We start from the raw sequence: 23,856 nt of genomic DNA, 5'->3' as shown, positions 1-23,856 counted from the left end.
ATTTATAACAGGACCCAGTGACCAAATGTTGTAAAAGTTTTTGACTTTCCACAATTCATTATTTATTTATTTTTTTCCTCAAAGAAACAGCTGCTAACCATTATCATTTTTGTTTTGTTTTATCACATCATCAACAGCAAGTAATTCACACCATGAACTGAATAAAAATATAATAATTTTATATTTGTAAACGCAGACATTTATGAGTTCCTTGATTATTTTCTTATCTATCCATCTAATCATTGATATGACATCTGTCACTGACAAATATTTAAAACAAAATATTTACATATAATTTAAAATATGCAATAATGTAAAGCATTACATTCATGTCAAGAAACAAACAATTTTCTTAAACTCTTATACAGAACAAATGGTGAAACTGTACAAATTGTACAGTTTTCAATATTTTCTCTAATAGTGACTTCTTGTGGCATGACAAGTGTCTAGCACAGGGCTGTCCAAACTCGGTCCTGGAGGACCGGTGTCCTGCAGAGTTTAGCTCCAACCCTAATTAAACACACCTGAACCAGCTAATCAAGCTCTTACTAGACATAGAAACCTCCAGTCAGGTGTGTTGAGGCAAGTTGGAGCTAAACTCTGCAGGACACCGGCCCTCCAGGACCGAGTTTGGACACCCCTGGACTAGCACTTGTATATACCATGTTCAACCACTAGGTGGCATAGTTTTATTCTTTGTTGAGCTTTCTGACATAAGCAATGAAGCTCTTTTGTTATTACAACTATTATAAAACTACAAAATACCACAACAAACAACAAATACACGTCAATTTGATTTAGTCTTAAAGTCATTCATTATGAATGCACATTCTTAAGCATGGCCTGTTGCTAATAAAACAAATGTACTATAGAAAAAAGCATAAACATAGTTCACTCAAAAACAAAATACTCACCCCAAAAATTCTTTCAACCTTTACTCACCCTCATATTGTTCCAAACCCGTAAGATTTCGGAACACAAATTTTGATATTTTTAAGTAAACCTATGTTTTTGTCTTTCCATTAAAAGTCAATGTGCATGTGTGTGTACATATTTGAGCTTAAGTGATTACCATATGTGTTTATATGTGAATAAATGCCTAATTAAATCTGCTCATCATATAAAGTGATCATATCTCTTCACAAAACTTATTAAACCACAATTATTGATTATACTGCTTGATTCATTTGTCAACGCCTTTATGACCTGAAGTTTTGGTTACCTGGACTTTCAATGAAGGGACAGAACCATCTTAGGTTTCATTAAAATATCTTAATTTGTGTTTCAGGTGAGTCTTATAAGTTTAAAACGACATGAGAGTGAGTAAATGATGAAAGAATTTTCATTTTTGGGTGAACGATAGGTTTAAGGGTTTTCCACATTTAAATACTTAGCTGCTTAGTGCTTACAATTATAGAAGACCTCAAAATTTCAATTTTTTTTACCCAAACTCCTGGAGACCTGCTGATGAGATGATTGTACTGCATGTGTCAGATATAAAATTCTTGCTCTTCCTCCACAGTGCCTTCTTGACTACAGTCATTTACTGTCAATACGCCATTGCCGTTCTGCTGTCCTTTGTCTTGCAACACATCCTTCACATTCTTTGGCTGTGGTTTGTGTACTACACAAGGTGTGGATTTTGCAAAGATGCTCTGTGTTCTAGATGGCACAGGAGTCTGTCTTATTTGGGAGGTATTATTATAGGTCAGATCAGCAAAGTCAAGACCTCCATCTGTTGGAGGAGCAGACTTGGGCCGCCGTGCTGGGGCCTTTAAATGGGGCCTCAGCTGTGGATGGGAATAACCTGAGACCACCGACAGGTCCACAGAGCTTCCGCTGATGGTTTTTCCCGTGTCTACATCCGTCTCTTCGGCTCCCACTAGTGTATCCACATTGACACGGAAAATGGGAGCAGCCATGGAAGAGAAGCAGCGAGGACGGAAGCATGACGGAGAGGCACACGAGGAGCGGGACTCGTCTGTAGGCAGAGAAAAGAGGGACTGTGTGCGGTGGCCTGTCCATCTCGCCCGTAAGAGCTCCACATCCCTCTGGAGCCTCTCCATGTGGCCATCTTGATCACACAGTGTAGGTGGAGACGTCCTGGAGGTGTGTGTGACTGGAGACGGAAGGGTCTGGGTCTGCGAATGCGATGAGTTCCGGTGGTAACGGCGATTTCGATAGGAGGCGGGCCCGCGGCCATATGGTGGAGGAGGTGGAGGGGGCAGCTCGGGTGGAGGAGGGGAGGTAACCAGAGGATCTTCAGGAGGAAGGTGACAGAACTTTGCAATAGTGTGTTTGTGGTAATACCTTGAACCTTGAACCTGACAAAGTCAAAATGAGAGCATGAAATTATGTGCAATTAATAGGCAATGTTCAGGACACCATTTATGCAGATCCTAATACCTTTTTTTTTCATTTAAGATACTGTATTGATAATAAAATGTACACAAACATTACCATTCAGACGTTTTGAATGGGCACGATTTTTTTATATTTTTGAAATAATGCTTAGCAAGACTGCATTTATTTGATAAAAAATAGGCTACAGTAAAAACAGTAACAGTAAACCTCAATGTGTGATATTAAAGGGATAGTTCACCAAAAAATGAAAACTCTGTCATTAATTACTCACCCTCATGTCTCTCCTAATCCAAAAGACCTTCGTGCATCTTCGGAACACAAATTAAGATATTTTTGATTAAATCTGAGAGCTTTCTGACCCTGCATACACAGCAACGCAACTGACAAGTTCAAGGCCCAGAAAGGCTAGTAGCCGGGACAACTTCTTTATGTTTACAGACGTGACGTAATGACGTCCGCGACGAATTTCCCGCAAAAACCTACCCGTACCACTCTAATTAGAAAACATTATTATAAGCTAACCGTTGTGAATCGGGCTAAAGTAAGGCGATAGTTTCGAACACTGGCTGGTTATGTACTTGCTCAAATATTGATTTCGGATCATACCCCTACCCTTACCATACTGTGATGATGCCCTGTCAGGCATACTACAGCGAGAATAAAAGTTACGCCTTCTTTATGCACCAAGAGCTTGTAACACTCCAAAGAGAAAGGAAAAATTTAAATCGCATCATATGACCCCTTTAAACCGATCGTTCACCCAAAAAGACATTATTTTTGTATTCTTTGTGCACAAAAAGTATTCTCGTAGCTTCATAAAATTACGATTGAACCACTGATGTCACGTGGACTATTTTAACCATGTCCTTACTACCTTTCTGGGCCTTGAACGTGGTAGTTCTGTTGCTGTCTATGCAGGGTCAGAAGGCTCTTGGATTTCATCAAAAATATCTTAATTTGTGTTCCGAAGATGAATGAAGGTCTTACGGGATTGGAACGAAATGAGGGTGAATAATTGACAGAATTTTCATTTTTGCATGAACTATCCCTTTAAGGATATTTTGATTAGCTTATGTATAATACATTTGGTCCCCATTTAACAATCTATGTAAATATAAAATCTGATCTTAAAGCAAAACAAGTTAAGAACCAGCTGCTTTAAATCTTGCACTGTTCACATGGCAACATAATGAACAACATGAACTCTTTGTGGAGGATGATTCTGCAGTGAGCTGTCAAAATAGTTTAACATTAAACAAAAATAGCTTGGGAAAAGGAGCCATGTTCCTGCAAATGCCAAACAAAACACAATGTGGGAATGTGGCTTTGATAAGGTAACTGTATACCTGTGTGTGTATGTGTGTGAGTGAGAGGGAGAGAGAGAGAGAGGAAAAGAGGAAAATTTCTTGTTAAACTTAGCAAGCATTGTTGAGTGTGTGTGCATTAGAGTAACAAAGTTCCACTGTTTTCTGCTTCACACCTCACTGCACATTCCCTCCATCCCTCTACCTCGATCATTTTCCTCTGTTGCTTTATTTGGTTTTCCATCCATCTTTGAGCCTCTTTGTGCCCTTCTTCCTCTCTGTTCCACTCACACATTTCCCACGTTTTCCACATTCATATATTTCTCTCATTATATGCCATTATATTCATTTTGTATGTGCTATATCTCCCTCAAAATAGTATATATTTCCCTTTTCCACTATGGGGTTTCTCCGTGGGTCCTTGCAGGGTCCAAATTTATGGCTCATTGAGCACTGAATGTGAGTAAAATTGTAAAAAAAATCACGGTTTTGTAAAAATGTTGTATTTAATTAATTACCGTATCTTATGCATTTACAATATCGTTCTAAAGTTTGGGGTTGTTTTTGAAAATAGTCTCATATTTGTGTTCTCAACAACACAGTAAAAACAGTACATTTGTGAAATATTGCAATTTACTGTTTACTTTTTATTCCTGTCATAGCAAAGATTTGAGAAAAATTTTCAGCAGCCAAATTTTGAGGAGACTTAGGTAAAGCGAGGGAGCTTCTCTATATGGCCGTATATACAACCAGTTCAGCTTGTTGTTTTTTTTCATTTGAAAGATAATTTGTATTATGTGTGAAATCCTCTCTGTGCCATTTGGCATCAGCAGGGGTTGATTAGTAATGAGGCTGTACTAGTTGTAGACAGAGAGCCAAACCTGCTTTGATCGCAGCTAATCCAGGTCAGGCAGAATTGACCTGTATGTGCTGGTGTGTTACTTAATTTGGCTGTCTTTAGGTTTGTTTGAGTATTTTTACACACACATAATCACACAAACACAAGAGGCCAGATGTGTTTGGATCTAAACCAGGACACATATTTTAAAAATAAATTTGTACAATTTATGCGATATCTTGCATGTTTGTATATTATTTTTTTTCCTGTATGCAACTCTGCAGTGTGTTTAAGCAGTAATGCTCAGTTCAACTGCTTGGGCTGAATCCTGAGTTCAATATCAGTTTGGCTCAAAACTGTGGTACATTTGTGTCATCAATGTAGTTACAAGCAGCAGTTGTTTTCAACAGTAGCTAGGTAACGACTCCGGAGGTCGCACTGCTTAACTTTTGTCAATTTTGGTTTGTTTGGTTTCTACCAAAACAACCTCAGGATGGCACTGCAAGAGATGCAAGAGAATGTGAGCTGCTCTCTGAAGGTAATCTGCAGAGACAACCAGTAATGAAAAACTGATTCACAACTCTGCTTGCAGAGCATCATTACAGAGCTCAAATGTGATTTCAGGGACCTGAGTTATGGAAGCATTTTCCTCATTATTTTTCTCCACAGGCATGAAAGAAAATATCTGAATAAAGAGCTCTAAGCCTTGAACCACACCAACTCTGAGATGAATCACAATACATCATTCAAAGCTAATAAGAAAATCTAAAGATAAGACAAGGTTCAAAACTATGAAAGAACTGCTCCATCCCATAGAAAATGAATAATGAAATTAGTCTAGGATAACTGAGTTTGTAGTCTAACACTACCACATCCCATATTAACTCATGTTAGGTAGTTGGCATTTGGCTATTGTTACCTAGTTAGTCCCAGTTAATTTGCCATAACTCACCACAATCCTGTTTGCTATGATTTTTATTTATTATTAATGGTAACAGTGACTTGTCAGATTGCCAGGAATTCTTGAACTAAAGTTTTATTTTTATTTTTTAATGGTAAAAGGTTTCAAAAGGTGTATTTGTAGTTGATACATAACATGTCATGAGTTTTTTAAACCAACATTACAAATTTAGGTTAACATATATGAATAATACATATGAATATTAAAATATATTAAAATGTATATAGATAAGTGCATTTAATTTTGTACATTTCATTCACCTTTTTGCCTTCACTAATTTATTTCAACAGTCCTGTGGTGTGTGAAAATTATTTAGCACAAATATTCCATGTAGACTCTCAAGAGTTCATATAACGTTATGTACAATATATATTGCATAGCATGCCATACTGCAACTTTATTAACTCTTATTATTATAACACTCACATACTTTAGAACAATCTAAAGTATGTGATTATATATATATATATATATATATATATATATATAGAGAGAGAGAGAGAGATAGATAAAGCAATTGCTTTGAGATATATTTTCCAGTAATATATTCTCTGTCTTACCTGTAGCAATATTTTATTTCCGTCATAATCATTGGTTTGCCAACGGACGTCACTGATGGGAGTGCAGGGCTGTGGCAGCAGTGGCACAAGTTCACCGACATCCCTCACTCGAATCTCCATCACAGCATTTTCAGTGGGGACAGGGTTCTGGCCACGGGGCATCCGCTTGAATGACAGCTGGATTTCTGTTTCAGGGTTGGAGAAGACCACACAGAAGCAGAAATCCTCCTTCTTCTGGGCCAGCCTTCGGCGCAGGAGCAGCCTGTACAGACGCACCTGTTCGGTGTAGGTCTCATAGCAGCAGTAGACTGTAAAGCGCACAATCTCTTTGCCATAGTGCACCTGACGAAGTGCCCAAAGAGGTGTGCCTGGTGCCAGTGTAACAAAGTCTTGGCTGGCTGGCGAAAACGGTAAGAGCCCTCGCCCATTCACCCGCTCTGTGTGGTGGTATCGCCACGGTGGGCATCTAAGCTGACTGTGGAGACGTTCAAAACTCTCTTCACCTCCATATTCATCCTGTAGAAACAGGATTACAGCCAAGGCTGGCTGGTGTGATGGCGGTTCGGTGACGCGCTGCAGGCGGACCTTGGGCTTTCTAGAGAGACCACCTGCCCGTTCTGACACCCTGAAGAGGGTGAGATCAGGGTGGAGCCACGAGAGAATCTGATCAGCAGCTTGCTGGAGCGTTTTGGCCTGACCAGGGTCAGTGATGATGTGGATAGAAACTAGAAAAGGATCCTGTAGGTCCCCCATGGACAAATCACCTAAAAGAAAGACATAAGAAGAGGTGGGTGGATAGAGAGACAAGAAAACGATCTATAAACTTACGGAGCTACAATGATTTAATATATTACAATACATTAATTACTTTGCAATGAAATAATTTAATTAATCGCGATGAAACAGAAGTAGCAACAGATCTTTACTTCTTTTTTGTGACAAATATACAAGTGAAACAAGAGAAAAAGAAAAAAATGTAGGGCTGGGATGGGATTGGATGGAGGGAGGGAGATCTGAACGCAAGTGTGTGGTGGATTGTAAGAAAGGGGTGGAGGAGCTGACTTAATGATTGGAGAAGTCCCGGCATACGTTACCGGAGAGAAGTTTTACAGGAAAATAAAGTTCTACATTCTAGTAAAAAATAAAGAGGTAATTATTTTTAAACATATGACGCATAAATTGTTTCCAATAACAACAATAACATGCATTTAGAAAATATATAGGGTGAATTTTAATTTCATGCAAATTAAAATGAATTTGAAAGTTACATTTATATATATAAATTACATTATTAATTAATAATTCATTTATAAATTAATTTAAATAAATGTAAACACTTTATGGCACAATCCCTTACAACTGTTTTAAACTGCTTTCGATAATACTTAATATCTTTAATAATAAAAATATATGGTTAAATAGACATAAGGGAAGTATGTAGTTTGTTTTTCAGAAAAAAATTCAGCAAATTATTATTGTCATCTTCCTACTACAAAATCATTTAGAAAACTCCCAACAATACTTGTCTTTTAGGCTCCCCTCAATTAGAGCACTGCTTCAAAATCTACCACACATTTAGTTCTTCCCTTTATTCGTATTAAGTGTATTAGTGTGTTACATGTTCTGCTTTATTCTGGCTTCAGGAGTCACTGTAAACCTACTTTGCTTTTGACTTCTATAAAGGAAAGAACAGTACAAATAGAAAAAATGGATTGGCTTTCAAGACTGAATGAAATCTTTTCATCCATGTGCTCCTGTTCTGTAATCAGGCTGTATAGTGAACAGTGCAGCCTCATTAGTTGCATTAGTGGATGTTAGTAACCCTGGAGAAATGCGTTGGCTCCCTGTAGGACTTCTGAATAAGGTTTGCCCTTCCACTGAACCTTCCACTCAGGGCTCGACCAGACCGAGCCCTGAGTGCGCACACACACACACACACACACACACACACACACACACACAAATATCCCTGAGCACAAAAGCACATGAAACCCTTAACAAAGTAATCAAGGCACATATGACATTTTATGACTGCAGAAATAGATCAATATTCATGAGCAGCAATTAAAGACTTTCAAAAATTACTGTACTTATATGACGTGCTAAAATACATGATGTCTCTACATTATGAGAAATGCTGCACAATGTAATAACAAGCCCTTCAAACCTTCTTATTGATATATTCTTCTGTCTGTCATAATCTATAGCAACAACAGTATCGAAAATCTTTGTGTTGTTATTATGAGAACACTTATTATTGTGCAGCTATAAAACAAACAAACGTATATAGCAGAAAGTGGCAGAACATGGACAGCTGTCTCTTTCTTTTCCTCTACTCTTTTTTCACCCCCAAACTTTCCAGACTCATGGGACTCGTCCCACTTTGTTTGTTGTTTAAGGTTGGGGGCACCAGAGGCCAAGGGAACGCTATGCTCTTACACACAAAAACACACTCACGCAAGTAAGCACACTTCTCTAGTTGCACTGCACTCTTGCAGGTGTAACTGACACACATCTGAGTTCAGTGAAGGATCCTTTCAATCGATCAGTGTAGAAAAATCAAGCTGTATATTCACTAGGCAAAGGTACTTGCTATTGTACAGTATGACCTATAGAAACACACATATTGCAGACAGCCTCACGACAGACCTAATGTGATCCAGTTATTAATGTTTTAATTACCAAAAGCTTTCAGCTGGAAGAAATTAAATGTGAATGTTAGGGCACATGGTTCTGACATGGTTCACGATCACATTATTTGATTTAAATGCTAGTTCTCATTTTAATATTGTCCCCATTTATCATGTTAATTGCTTGTACTGAATAAAATATGTATTTAGTTATTTTGTAATATTTACCCTTTTAAAATAAATGTTTTGATTACCATTATTCTGTCATTCTGAAAAAGTATCTGAGCAAATGAAATATTTTGAACAGACACTCTTTATCAGTATTTTATAATGGTTACACTTTATTTCTTTTTCCAAATATTAACTACAAATCATGTGGTGTGAAGCAAAATGTGCCACTCTGTGACATTCAACCGTAAAACGTTAATGTATAAGGATTAGCACAAACATCTAAAGAAAAATGTGTTGAAACAATAATGTCATGGGTTATTATTAATATTATTCAGTTATAATTTGTGAATTATTACAAGGCAAACTAAAACTATGTGAAACTACTTCAAGTTATCAATTCAAATTCTAATTATATGAATTACAAACTTACTGTAATGGGGTTGAAATTCTCGTGTTAGCATATGTATGAACTAGCAAATCTGGTCTCCAAGTTTCTAAGTATCTTTTCTGTCTATGAGAGGCAGCTCTGCATTCAGTTAGATTCAAGAAGCCTCGATCACTTTAAACCATCTGTAATCTCAGTTGAGTCTGTAATGGAATGTAATCTGGCTGTTTGAGACTTAAGCAACCAACATTAAATAAGACACCATATTTAGCACCAGCTTACCATCCCTAATATACACTCCAATCTGGTGTCGTTCATACACTGTAAAAATCTGCAATTGTTATTTTAAGTGGCTATTTCTCTTAGATCTAATGCTTTGTTGGTTTAACATAACGGATTTAGGTTGATTTAGTGATGTTAAATAACATTTTTGACTTAAATTAAAATCAACTTAAATGTTACCACATGACGCACATTTTTTCAGTGTAGTAAAGAGTCCAGAGCTGTAAAGAGGCAAAAAAGATTTCACAGAATATGCACTCGACTCCAGATTCTGTTTATGCAGAAAATTGAAGATGTTAGCGATGTGAGAAAATAAAGATACAGAGAGGAAAGTATTGTGCACATGGATACAGAGAAAATCTGATGAGCTGCAGAAGTGGCGAAATGCTGACATGACTGATGATGCAGCATTAAACAGTTATTCATGGCAGCCTTTCAAGAAAGCATACTGTCATACCGTTGAAAAAGAGACAGAATGCAGAACCAATAAGGGGAAATGTGGTGGAAAAAGTGAAAAACAGATCTCTCATCCAAGCAAAAGTGCTTAGACAAAGAAAAAGACAATGGAATATGAAATATACAGTATAGAAATTCTAAAGAACTCCCTCTCTAGACACTACTACACTGATTCACACTACAACTTCCATGCCTATAAGCACTTAGCCAGGATAAAATAAAATACATATTTCTCAATAAATGCATTTTTTGTCAAAATTGTTGAATGTCGTAATGTAAATTGCACCCCGTCATCAAATGAAAGAAATATATCTTTTTTAAATGTGAGAACAAATGCTAATTTAAACATTTAATTCGTCTTCAGCACCTCTATTTCCCCTCTCTCCTTATTTCTCAAAAAGTCTCGTTCTGTTTTCTTCATTTTATGTCCCCGAGTCCACATTGAACCACTTTTCTTCATTCTTCAATAAATTATACACAGTCTATTATGTGGTGTCCTTGATGGACTCTAGGTTTTAGAGAGTGTGTGTGTATGTGAGTAGGTGAGTGTGTTTATATGTGAGTGGGTGAGTGAGAGAGTGCTTCCTGCGCTGTCACTGGGAGGAGTGTTTCCTGCAGCCCAGATTAATGGGCTAATATTGGATATTAATCCCTCGATAGGGAAACAGACTGGGCCCGGTGCAGCCACAGGGAAAGGTCAGCCACAGACACACACACAAGCAGGCACTCACACACAAACAAGCGGAGGTGTTAGAGCTCTTGAAGCACTTTGAGCAGTGATTCCCCGGACAAACTAATCTCACTGTCATGGCAACAGTTGTCAAGTGTTTTAACTGACAGAAATCTTCCACTTGTAATTTGTAATGTGCTTTTTAAAATACATAATATTCCAAAAGCAGCTTTAGAAAGAATAGGCTCTTACAAACCCCCCAATGAGCACAAGGCGACAGAGGAAAAGGTATTTAAAGGACATTAGATATGGCGAATTTGTGTTTGATTAAGACCTGCTTTGTTAGAAAATTGATCTGAACTGCATAAAGGGGAATATACAAACAAATGGCTTGTACTCACTGCTTGCTGATGACATAAGACTGTAGTCAGACCTGAGAAGAGAGTGAATGACAGAAAGGGGAGAGAGAAACAGAGAAAGACTTTTGTTAGAGACTGTTAGAGTGATTTAGGATCCCAAGGTTTCAAAGGAAGGTCCTACATCTGGATAAACAATCCTGGGTGTCATGGTATTATAGTGTGTGTTCAGTGTTGGGGAGTAACTAGTTACATGTAACGGAATTACGTAATTTAATTACAAAATAAAAGTAATTGTAATCAGTTACAGTTACTGAGAAAAAATGTGTAATTAAATTACAGTTACTTATGAAAATGTTAAGGATTACAAAGGGGGTTACATCTGCTTTTTTTCACACACACTCCCACATACAGATTTAATTGATTTCTTTCATAAACTGCAGTGACTGCTCTAAAATATGAAACACCAATGTTTCAGGAGTTTAGAACAAGCTTATTCGATAACTCTTTTATTTCCTATATGGGTTTATATATAGCTATGCTTAATTTTTTAAAGATTAACTGTTTTTTTCCAAGGCATTGTTAGATTCCAGTGTTTACTGTCATATATATGTAAATATTTGATTCCAAAAACAGTATCATAGCATAGCTGATCAAATATTTCTTGTTATAATTTTAAATATGTATTTAACCTCAGAATGATCTCAAAGTAAGTCTGATTTTGTGGTGGCTGTGCTTCAAAGGGGACATTGATCTTCCACAAGTTGGTATGATTCTTTAGGGTATTCTTGAAATGGTCACAGTGGTCGTGTAAAACAATACCCTTTTTACCTTGTCAAAAACAGCTCTGTTCACAGCGACTCGTTTCCGTGCATATCTCTTTACATGCTAATGAGCTCTGCTCACCCCGCCCCTCTCTTTTGTGGAAGAGTGATGTCGGGAGAAAATTAAGATTCTTATGTTCTTCTACATCACAAAACTACAAAACACCTGCATTGCTCACAAGACATTGTCGCTACAGCTGCTGGAGCTTGGAGAAAATTATGTACTTCGTACAACTGGCTGAGGGCGAAAACATGCTAATATTGGACAGTACATCAGCGGTTGTGGGCGAGGCCTGAACAATACGACATCATACTGCTCAGAAAATCAAAACGGCTTGATAGATTAGAAATTTAGAAAAGTAATCAAAAAGTAATCAAATGTAATCAGTTACATTACTTTAATAAAGTAATTGAAAAGTTACACTACTTATTACATTTTAAGTAGGGTAACTTGTAATCTGTAACCTATTACATTTCCAAAGTAACCTTCCCAACACTGTGTGTGTTAGTGTAGTAATGTCTCTAGTGTATTACACACACATATATGCATAGGTTATGATCAAAGACTGTCTTGCTGCTTTGTGTCAGAAACCTTTCTATTCTCTCAGTTCAACAGTTGCCGAGCAAGGCAAAAAACAAAGAATAAGACCTATTTGACATATTAAATACCTTATGTACATGTGCCTTACATAGTGACCTAGTCATTTTGTTTGCATTGTACATGCTTTTTTCCCTTTTATCGCTCTCTGGTCAATCTTTTTCCTTTCCTCTCCCACTGTCTTTTTCCTGTTTCACTGGTAGTGAAAACAGTGTAACAGGGTATTGAATTCTTTTTAAGAACAGGGAAATTCCGTAGTTAAACTTGAATTTTGTATGTTCTAATTTAATGCTGTATTAGTATGGTCTGTACTGGTAGTATGGTGCATTGGTGCAACACTTCTGTTTGGGATCAGTAAGATTTATTTATTTTTGGACAAAAAAATGTATCATTTTATTCAGCCAAGATGCATTAAATTGATCAGTTACGGTAAAAGTGACGGTAAAGGCATTTATAATGTTATAACATATTTCTATTTCAAATAAATGCTGTTCATTTGAACTTTCAATTCACCAAAGAATCTTGAATGTTTTCCACACATATATAAAGAAGCACAACCTCAAACTTTTGAACAGAAGTGTAAATACTATGGCCTATACTTTGCATTTAACAGCAAAAACACTTTTATGTGATTCTATGTAATACTTAATACGAATAAAATAATTATAACAGTCTCTAAATGTGGTCAATAATGTCATTACAGTGAATCACATTTGTTTTATGTTTGCTGTATAGAGTATAATGATCTTAGTTTAGGTAATTGAAGTGGTGAATTTTACTGCATGTTGTTCACACTTAATCAATGAACTCTCAAGCATCATTAGAAAGCATCCTTTTTAAAAAGTCTGATTTACTGCCATCCATGCAGTTACTGTTGTTAAATGAACAAAATGAGGATATAAGACACACAACATCTGTTAGCTCTCATTTAGCACCAAGACTGCCACATTAACCAAATTACTATAGTTGTTTTTTTTTTTTGAACAGTTATCACAAGTGGCTAAAAAGGCTTGGAAGGAATTCAATATATTTACACTGGAAGAATAAGTCCTTCATATTATAATTACAGGATCAACCACACATAACACATTTTTGGATCAGATGAATTTCTAAGCCAGTTTTGTGCATTTTGAAGGCAAGTTTAAAGGAACTAAATGATGTATCTTAGTGGTTAAATGTGGTCAGATTACAGGTTGTAGTTCAAACTCAACAAGGGATAAGCTATCACTATTTGAGCTTAAACCCCAGGTTGCTCATGGTTTTACTGTAAGTGGCTTTGAATAAATGCATCAGCTAATTGAAGAGTTAGTCATTAGAAAGGTGCCAATGCCATTTTCTTCAGTACAAATGACCTAAAGCATATCTAAAGAAATAATATTCTAAAGAAGATTATATACCATACAAACACACAGGTCACATGTTCTGCAGAAGGGAGGATTCAGCAGTGTGCTAAGTCTACTGTCCTACTAAATCACCATACCTACACCTACAAGACAGAACAGCCATTATGATATGACATACCTATAAACAAACCAGGATGCATCTTTTCATCGTTCACAGCTGAAATCACAGAATGATGGTACAGATCATACATGCCTTTTATATAATAGAGAGTTAAATCTTAGGTAGAAAGCTGATGTCAGATCTATGTGATTAGTATACTGGCTACTTCTGTCACTCTCTTGTGCTAAAAAGCCTAAGCAGCATGCAGCAGTAAATCTCTGCGCCAGATGTCTTCGGTGTTAATGCCAAACAACAGATGGTTAAATAAGAAATGGGCCAAAAGCGGTAGAAACGAAACGAGAAAACTTCAAACTAGCGCGCTGTCTATGGTTTATTAGTGACCTGCTCTGCTCAGGTATCAGAATCCTCATCAAATTACTCACTTTAATCAGTTTCTTTTAAGCGCGTTGATATTTGAAGCATATTGGTATTAATTAGCGCATTATAGCTAAATTCCATATCCTATTTATTTCGTTTTCCTAGCTAAATAAAGCCTCTTTATCATTACTCACCCTCCGGTCTCCGCTCCCGAGTCAGCGCACTCATCTTCAACTGAATTCTCCATCTCTGGTGAAAGAGACACTAACTTCACATGCCTCCCGTTTTCTCTTCTGCTCTTTAACGCCTACGAACACTGCACAAAATTAATGCGACGAAACTTGTTAAAGCTTGGATGGACAACCGACTCCGGTAACGGTGACAGGCACAGTTAAGTGACAACACACGACACGCCAGAGTCTGTCTCCGGTTAGTTCGTGAAGCTTGTGCGTCACCGCCGTTCATTCAGTTCAATAGCGGTGCGTTTACCGCTCCCAGGTGGCACAACACAGTTACAGCGAGTATTTACGCACTTTTTGACCAGGAGACGAACATAATACGAACTCAGTCTGTGGAGTGTGGAAATTAGGATTTAAAGAGAGAGAGAGAGAGAGAGAGAGAGAGAGAATGAATGAAACTCAAGCTGAGTCTGACTCCAGCCACAACCCCAATATTCATAAAGAAATTGACAAACATCGATAAAGTATATAATTATGATGAAAAATTAATAAACGAATTTGACCTCCAAACCAAACTCTAGTGTCATTCGGCCCTATACAGAACCACAAAATTGGCAAATTATCAATTAAACAATTAAAAGAAAGACAAATTATTTCAAAATAGCGACTATGTAAACCTGTGACTTAAATCAAATAGAGGATGAGAAACACTTTCTTCTTGTCTGTCCCAAGTACAGCACTACAAGAGACATATTCTTTCCACAAGTTGCAGCATTGAATCTTTCATTCTTTACTCTAAATGACTCAGAGAAACTCGGAGAGGATGACATGGCAGTCAAACTAGCTGCAAAATATGTATACACACCATACGAAACGGTTAATCCATTGTATTCATTTGCTTTATTTTACATATGCTTCATTGTATATAATTGCAATTATTATAATTAATATTAGAGATACTGTCTGCTGTTGTTATTTTTATTTTATTGTATTTATTTATTTATTTTCTCTCATTTATTACATATTTATTGTTTCCTTTATTACTTTGGTGATGCAATTATATTGTATTTTACATGCTTTGGCAATACTATAATACAAATGGCATGCCAATAAAGCAACTTGAACTTAGAGAGAGAGAGAGAGAGAGAGAGAGAGAGAGAGAGAGAATGAATGAAACTCAAGCTGAGTCTGACTCCAGCCACAACCCCAATATTCATAAAGAAATTGACAAACATCGATAAAGTATATAATTATGATGAAAAATTAATAAACGAATTTGACCTCCAAACCAAACTCTAGTGTCATTCGGCCCTATACAGAACCACAAAATTGGCAAATTATCAATTAAACAATTAAAAGAAAGACAAATTATTTCAAAATAGCGACTATGTAAACCTGTGACTTAAATCAAATAGAGGATGAGAAACACTTTCTTCTTGTCTGTCCCAAGTACAGCACTACAAGAGACATATTCTTTCCACAAGTTGCAGCATTGAATCTTTCATTCTTTACTCTAAATGACTCAGAGAAACTCGGAGAGGATGACATGGCAGTCAAACTAGCTGCAAAATATGTATACACACCATACGAAACGGTTAATCCATTGTATTCATTTGCTTTATTTTACATATGCTTCATTGTATATAATTGCAATTATTATAATTAATATTAGAGATACTGTCTGCTGTTGTTATTTTTATTTTATTGTATTTATTTATTTATTTTCTCTCATTTATTACATATTTATTGTTTCCTTTATTACTTTGGTGATGCAATTATATTGTATTTTACATGCTTTGGCAATACTATAATACAAATGGCATGCCAATAAAGCAACTTGAACTTAGAGAGAGAGAGAGAGAGAGAGAGAGAGTTCTTCTTTAAAAGTAGCTAAAGCTATTGTTATGAAAAGATTAATAGACAACTTTTATGTTTAATGCTAAATATTTTAAAGGCGCAGTGTTTGATTATTTTGCAAAAACGTTTTACACAATAAGACATTTAGTAGCATCATGTTGAGATATAAATAAAATAATATACACTTACGTGAGTTGAATGCTTTCTTAAAAAAACAACAACTTTATTCTACATGGAGCAGGTCGCCTCCTCATGGCCGCCATGTTGACATCAAATGACCAGATATGTAATTACTTATAATAATAATAATAATAATAATAACGTTTTATTTAGTGCTCAAGTCAAGTTACAAAGCATAAAAGTACATCAAAACAAGTGCATTTAACAGGTCCACAAATAGCGTTGATGTCAAGCGACAGCAGCTAATAATCAAATTTCATGCATTGAGGCCAATAAATGTCAGCATAACATTTCTATCTTAACCAACTTATTTCTGCAAACCCGTTGCTATAGCTGTGCTGTGAGACCATAACACACTGTACACTGGAGAAATGAAGTCAGACAGAAAGAAATGACAGTCAGACTTGACAAAAGATATTATTTTATTGACAGACTAAAAATATTTCTTAATGAAATAATTATGCAATAAACGTTAACTGAGCTGCAACTGTATATTTATAGAAATGAATAAAGGACCCATAGCATTCACATAAAATACTGTCATTCAAACAATAAAATGTCTTGTAAAGCTATTTACACTAATATATCAGGTTATTTATATGAAAACAGGTGAAAAAATACAATCTCTAAAAATGTCACTGTCTGGTGACTTTGCAAGTGTAACTTAAAGGAACACTCCACTATTTTTGAAAATAGGCTCATTTTCCAACTCCCCTAGAGTTAAACAGTTGAGTTTTACCGTTTTCGAATCCATTCAGCCGATCTCCGGGTCTGGCGGTAGCACTTTTAGCTGTAGCTTAGCATAGATCATTGAATCTGATTAGACCGTTAGCATCTCGCTTAAAAATGACCAAAGAGTTTCTATATTTTTCCTATTTAAAACTTGACTCTTCTGTAGTTACATCGTGTACTAAGACCGACGGAAAATGAAAAGTTGCGATTTGTGCAATGAAGTGCAATGATATTACGCAGTGCCTGAAAATAGGCTAACTTCCGTCAACATAACCAACTACACAAACTTAGCGCCAGTCACGTTGGAAGTTACCTAGCTGGGGACTATTTTCAGGCACTGCGTAAGAAAAATATAGAAACTCTTTGGTCTTTTTTGAGCGAGATGCTAACGGTCTAATCAGATTCAATGATCTATGCTAAGCTACAGCTAAAAGTGCTACCGCCAGACCCGGAGATCGGCTGAATGGATTCGAAAACGGTAAAACTCAACTGTTTAACTCTAGGGGAGTTGGAAAATGAGCCTATTTTCAAAAATAGTGGAGTGTTCCTTTAAGGCAGTCATCCTTGTCAGAGTGTTACGTAGCATTAAAAACCCTTGTAAAGTTCTCTTAAGGTTTCTGCCAAAAGGTCTGATTCTAGTCAATGTACCCCTCCGGTTCCAAAAGAAGATACTGTTGAAGTGGCTTTGGGACAGGGAGCCTGGGAATGAGTGAGCAGCAGTTTTTCCCAAACTGTTTCCTCAGTGCAGACCGACACAGATGCTGTAAACTGCGTGGTTTATACTCCAGTGCAAAAAGAGACTCATAAAAGGTTCTGTGAAACTAAAAAAAATTAAAAAAAAATAAAAAAGAGAGAATAGTCATGTACTAATATGGTACAATAATTCCAACAGCATCAGCATGCATTGACTCATTCCAAAACTGATTTACTTCACCTTTAAGCCTTTTAGCCTTGTTTTGCTGTTTGAAATATTTATGCTATGAATCATGTTTCCAAAGGTTTCATCTAGTAAAAATCCTTGTGAAATGATGAAAGACTTACATGAAAAATATCCTCAGGAATAGCCTCAACCCATTTGGGGGTCACAGGAACAAGTGTGTATGAATTAAACAGGATTTCCACAGTTTTAGGTGCCTCTGCACAGGCTGTTAATACCTTAAAACATGAATGACATGAATGAAATAAATAATTTTGCCAACTGATCATACCAAAAAAATAAATAAAATGAAAGATGAATAAGACAGCAAATTAATAGCAAATTAAACCAGCTTTTTTATTGAAGAATGTTTATGTCATGAAATAAGTTGTGTATTCTATAAGTTGTATATTGTGAATGTATACAATAAATCTCAGGACTATTATCTCAGTGTTATCAAGTGATCACCTTCAGCAGTGCTTGTGGCCAGACTTTAATAGAGTCGTGATTTAACAAGGTCTGAACAACCCTGTGAGGTTCCCACTCTTGCCGAACCACAGAGCTTTGTAGAACACTAGATAACGGTGAGCATCCGTTATAGTCAATGGCATTGATATCAACCCCATGGTCCAAGAGAAGCTCCACCAATTTAAGCTGAACATTGCGGGCTGCCTTGTGTAGAGGACTGCGGCGTTCTTTATCAGCCGAATTAATGTTAGCTCCATAGGCCAGAAGGAGACGACAGATCTCGAGGTATCCTTCATCTTGGCTGTCGACTGTCTTTTCTTGGGCGACTCCACAAACAACACCCAGTGGCGTTTCACCCGAAGAGCTGCTATGGTTCACACAGGCTCCGAATCGTAGGTACAGCTGTGCATGGTGGGGCAGACCATGTCTAGCTGCCACATGCAGTGGTGTTTCATCCTCTTCTTCACTGGATAAGTTCACTTTGGCACCATATCTCACCAAGGCTTTTGCACAACTACAATAGAAATTGTAATAATTGTAAATAATTTTTGAGGTGAAGAATTTGTTGCTCATATTTGCACTACACTCTTAAAGAGATGAAATATTATTAATATGGATTTCATGTCAGTTTGTACTGGTGTATAATGACTTATCATTTGACTATTTAGTATTTTATTTTTACAATTACTTTTAAATTATACTTATGATTATACTAATTATAAGGTGTAATAATATATAGTGTACAGTATTATGTTTCACATTCATATAATGATACCATAGTGATTGTGGTGTTCTGCAGAGATGTAAGGCAGTCAGTCCATCATCTGTCATCTGGTTAGGATTAGCCCCATGTTCCAGCAGCAGCTCTACACATTCATTGTTGGCGTTTACACAGGCCTCATGAAGTGCTGCTTTTCCTCCTGCGATAAGGTTGGGGTGTGCGCCGTGTTCCAGTAAATATAGCAGACATTCAGTGAAACCTTGTGCAGCAGCAATACACAGTGGGCTTGTCAGTTCTCTTTTATACTCCAAAGACCAAAGACCTGGAATGGGAAATATTGTCAGACCATCACAACTGATGCATTTGAATTATTGAATGAATCTTATAGAAAACACTCCAAACTGATTTTTTAAAGAATCGCTTAAATCTAAATTACACACCCGAACATACTGTTCAAAGGTTTGGGGTTAGTAAGATTTATTTATTTTTATAAATAAAAAAATTGTATTAATACTTTTATTCAGCAAGTATGGATTAAATTGATCAAGAGCGACAATAAAGCCTTTTTGAAATTGTATTTTTTGTATCTACTTGAAATAAATGCTGTTCTTTTGAACTTTTATGGTACTTTTAGGTAAAAAGTGCATTAAGGTTTCCACAAAAAGATTAAGCAGCACAACTGTTTTCAACATTGATAATAGTAAGAAATGTTTATTGAGCACCAAATAAGCAAAAAACTATCGAACAGTAGTGTATGTCAAAACATTTATGCATTTAGAAATTAGATAAAAGTTTTTCAGGGTAGATTTTACTCTAAAAAAATTTAGATATAATAACAGTTACTTCTAATTTGTTAAAAAATATTAATAAGTTAAAATATTGAAAGTAGAAATAGTACAATAAAGACTAAAAATAACAGATTTTAAAATGCTCAATAAAACTAAAACATATGTTTGTTTCATCTGTGTTATCAGAGAATAAACTCAAAAAACACAAAAAACGTACAATCTTTTTGATACACCTCCAAAGTTTCTATCCCATAAATGACTGTTTTTACCTGAGGGTCCAAAGGTGGTGTCTGTGTGAGCTTGCCACTCAAGTTCCTCACAGCTCACATTGTAAAACACATCAACATCAATATAGTTCCTTTTAAGGAGGTTACGAAGCCCTCTTGTGTCTCCCTTCACTACAGCTCTGTAGAGCCATAAGGAGCGTAAATGAGCTCTTTCCCAATGATCCTGTCCTAACTCACAGTCATCATCCAGCAGAGCCTGCCATCCATTCAGCTGCACGATGGAACAGAGGTTCTCAAAGCGCATAGTTCTTAGCATCCTTTTACCTTTTCAAATGGCCTAGGCTTTCAAGGACTTGAGTTTATATAGTGCTAGTCATGTTTTCCTATGGCTTCAATCGCTTTTTGCCTCTATTTTTAGTAAGCCATTGTTCTCCATCAGTTGGTCATAGCTTACTGTGGCCATTTTTAGTTGTTGACGTATGAGATAGATGCTCAATCCTTTGAGTTTCTAATATCTATACCCATTTGTTGCCTTTTGTTTTATTTGAATAATAGACCTGTCTTTCCAGGACATTTAAGACAAGCTCCATTGTTAAACAGATAAAATTTTATATGCTACTTCCATGTATGCTAAAAAGTGCCTGCGGTGTCACACGTTAGATATATACAATAGAAGCAGAGAGTTTAATTGCAATGGCATAATCTCTTGGTTTTATGAGATCATTCATTTCAAGGGGCACACCAGGAAAATCTTTACTGGAATCTGTAGAATGAGTTGTAGTGGTGCTGCATGGAGACAGACCCAAACAGCGACTGAGATCAGGGCTCTTGAGTATTGATCTGTGCATGTCATTCATATGCACAGAAGATTACCACAATCCCTTAGAAATCCCGTGTCAACTCCACACAGATTCCTCACCACAGAAATGCTGCACTCACCCACAGATAGTATGAAGCACAATGCTGTGAGTTAAGTGATAAAGGACTTGTAGAGCGTGGCACATTTAGTCTATTTTAGAAGACGCAAGCTTTGTTATCCTTGCATGAAAAGCTTCAGTATGTCAGTGTGTCTCATGTAAGACGCCTGTCTCACCAAAAGGGAGTGCAGGGAATGTGAGGGGCGTTTACTAGCAGACACGCTGTCCATGGTAAAAGCCTGGATTGCAGTATGACTCATTTATGTTATTTACATATTCAGATGATATCCAGCTTTACAGCAGGTCATTACCAAAATGGTTCAATCTAATTTGTATTTTTTTTTTGCATGTTGTAATGATGAAAATGTCGATTTAAAATGAAAATGAAAATGATGACTTTTGTTCATCTTTGAAACCAAATGAAGATATTTTTAAAGAAAATATAAAGCAAGTATGATTGAGCTTCTGCATATGTGATGTGCACAGTATATTTTAAAAATAAAGGCTCATAGGCATCTATGGTTCCATGAAAAACCTGTAACTTCTATGGAACATTTCCATTGTACAAAAGGTTCTTCCAAATATTCTACACTATGTAGAACATACTATGTATGTTTATATGTGAATAAAAGCATAAATTAAATGTGTCTCTTCAGAAGACTTGGACTGAATCAAATTCAACCAAGTTAAATCAGTGTGTGTTTTGTCTTATGGGTTTGGAATGGTGGCGGCATTTCACAAAACCCAAAGGGTATGGCTGCGCGTTCCAGGGGGTGGGGGAGATCCCCCTCAGTTGAAATCCAACAAAGAACCAGGTTATGGCAAGGAAGGCCATTCTCTGCCATACGGAAACACTGCCCCTGGTTTATAATGACATAAGGATGAGCAAATGATGACAGAATTTTCCTTTTTTGGGGTAAACTACCCCTTTAATACTTTATATTAGTTTGGTATATGATTTCTACATGTGCTGTCAGAATAAGACTGATAAAGTGATGTGACATGTGGCCAAGTATGGTGACCCGTACTTGGAATTAGTGCTCTGCATTTAACCCATCCAAAGTGCACACACACAGCAGTGAACACACACACACACACCGTGAACACACACCCGGAGCAGTGGGCAGCCATTTTTGCTGCGGCGCCCGGGGAGCAGTTGGGGGTTCGGTGCCTTGCTCAAGGGCACCTCAGTCGTGGTACTGAAGGTGGGAGAGAGCGCTGCACATTCACTCCCCCTACCTACAATCCCTGCCGGTACGAGACTCGAACCCGCAACCTTTGGGTTACGAGTCCGACTCTCTAACCATTAGGCCACGACTTCCCCAAAAAAGATCAGTGTTCCATGCAGGTTCATTGTTGGTCTAGCTGGTTAACCAGCAAAATATGTTAGTCAACCAGCGTTATCAGAGAGACCAAACCTAGCATTTTTTGTTGGTGAACAACATGGTTTTGCTGGTTCACCAACTAATCCAGCACAAAACAAGCAGTAGACCAGCAGGGAGGCTTTCTGGTTAAACTCTTTTAGAAGCCTGTTAAGTGCACTAGGTATGCTGCATCCCATTCTAGGAACCAGAATCCAGCTTTCAACATATGTTGGTGTTATTCAAAACAGATGCACAACATATGCTGCTTTTCAACAGGATACTGAAGCTCAAGAACATGACTGATATGAATATATACAGTATAAGAGCATTATTGAATTTTACAATTTTAGAAAGGTTTATACTTTTAAAAAGTCCTCTCTGAAACATTTTGAAAGATTAATTACACAAGGATTAGTGTACACATTTCTGCAGGCTTCAGACCAATGTAATGATGCTGAAATATAAAAACAAATTTTCATTGTCTTCCCTAAAATAACATTAGACAATCATTTGTTTCATTTTAGATCTCTGTCCTATTCATCAAATCTGACTCACCCCGTTTCTGAGCAGTCCATAGCAGTTCATCGCTCTGAAATTCAAGAACTTTGTTCAGTTGCTCTGGATCAGAGAATCCATCCTGCATGTCTCTCCAGTGGTGGGTTAGCAGGTCATTGAGAACAGGGGGACAAAGGAAGTCCATCCCTGGTTGTTTATAACCCTTGGTCTTTTCTTTCCTATCCCCCTGACTGCTGTCTAAAGACGACCGCCTTCTTTCTGTCAAGAATGTGGCCTTTTGACGCACAACACATGCCCTACTACCCTGGGAGAGCATGGCTAATATTGACAATCCTTTCCACTTCTTACTTGTCTGATTTTATGGCTATTTATATTATCACTGTTGCTCTATAACTTGTATTTTTAGTACAAATGACATGTGATCAGTGCAGTGCAGGGCATGACAAGGGGGCCTTGATCATTGTTTTCATCAACAACACAGAGGCTGAGTGTTCAGAGAGGTCAGTTCGATAAATATGCCAGATGCACAGTTGAATGGAAAGCATTGCTGGTGATATCACCACTGCACAAGCCAAGAATAGAATCAGACTCTTCATTTCAACAAATCATGAGGTGCGACGGCATTGTCCTCCAATCACAGCTTACCGGGAATCTGATCCTCAACAGTGCTTTAGATTGTGACCTTAATTCGGAAAGTCCCCTGATCTGTCAACTGTAATTCCAGTGACAAGTGAAAGGACATCAGTTTCTCCTTAATGCAAACTCTTTATT

General features: G+C 37.0%; 2 protein-coding genes across 3 annotated transcripts; both read right to left on the bottom strand.

Moving 5' to 3' along the window:
- Window positions 1-937: 937 nt before the first annotated feature.
- On the bottom strand, window positions 938-14,670 carry LOC107725243 (protein FAM124A-like). 2 transcript variants are annotated; one of them, XM_016534437.1, is made up of 5 exons: window positions 14,415-14,670; window positions 13,921-13,959; window positions 11,023-11,054; window positions 6,028-6,791; window positions 938-2,324 (listed from the first exon to the last, which is right to left on the bottom strand). In XM_016534437.1, the coding sequence occupies exons 3-5, from the start codon at window positions 11,036-11,038 to the stop codon at window positions 1,491-1,493; spliced, it is 1,614 nt and encodes a 537-aa protein (XP_016389923.1). In that variant the 5' UTR covers window positions 11,039-11,054; window positions 13,921-13,959; window positions 14,415-14,670; the 3' UTR covers window positions 938-1,490. The 2 variants fall into 2 exon arrangements, with proteins under 2 accessions (XP_016389923.1, XP_016389921.1); XM_016534435.1 differs by lacking the exon at window positions 13,921-13,959.
- Window positions 14,671-17,710: 3,040 nt separating this feature from the next.
- On the bottom strand, window positions 17,711-20,604 carry LOC107725244 (ankyrin repeat and SOCS box protein 18-like). Its single transcript, XM_016534438.1, has 5 exons — window positions 20,331-20,604; window positions 19,328-19,595; window positions 18,553-19,066; window positions 18,210-18,323; window positions 17,711-17,989 (listed from the first exon to the last, which is right to left on the bottom strand). The coding sequence occupies exons 1-5, from the start codon at window positions 20,602-20,604 to the stop codon at window positions 17,804-17,806; spliced, it is 1,356 nt and encodes a 451-aa protein (XP_016389924.1). The 3' UTR covers window positions 17,711-17,803.
- Between the last annotated feature and the right edge of the window lie 3,252 nt (window positions 20,605-23,856).

This window comes from Sinocyclocheilus rhinocerous, unplaced genomic scaffold, assembly GCF_001515625.1.
Source record: "Sinocyclocheilus rhinocerous isolate Xijiao unplaced genomic scaffold, SAMN03320098_v1.1 scaffold3807, whole genome shotgun sequence".
In the NCBI taxonomy this organism is placed as follows: domain Eukaryota; kingdom Metazoa; phylum Chordata; class Actinopteri; order Cypriniformes; family Cyprinidae; genus Sinocyclocheilus; species Sinocyclocheilus rhinocerous.
The sequence above is the reverse complement of the archived record's forward strand: the minus strand, read 5'-3'. Positions and strand labels throughout refer to the sequence as shown.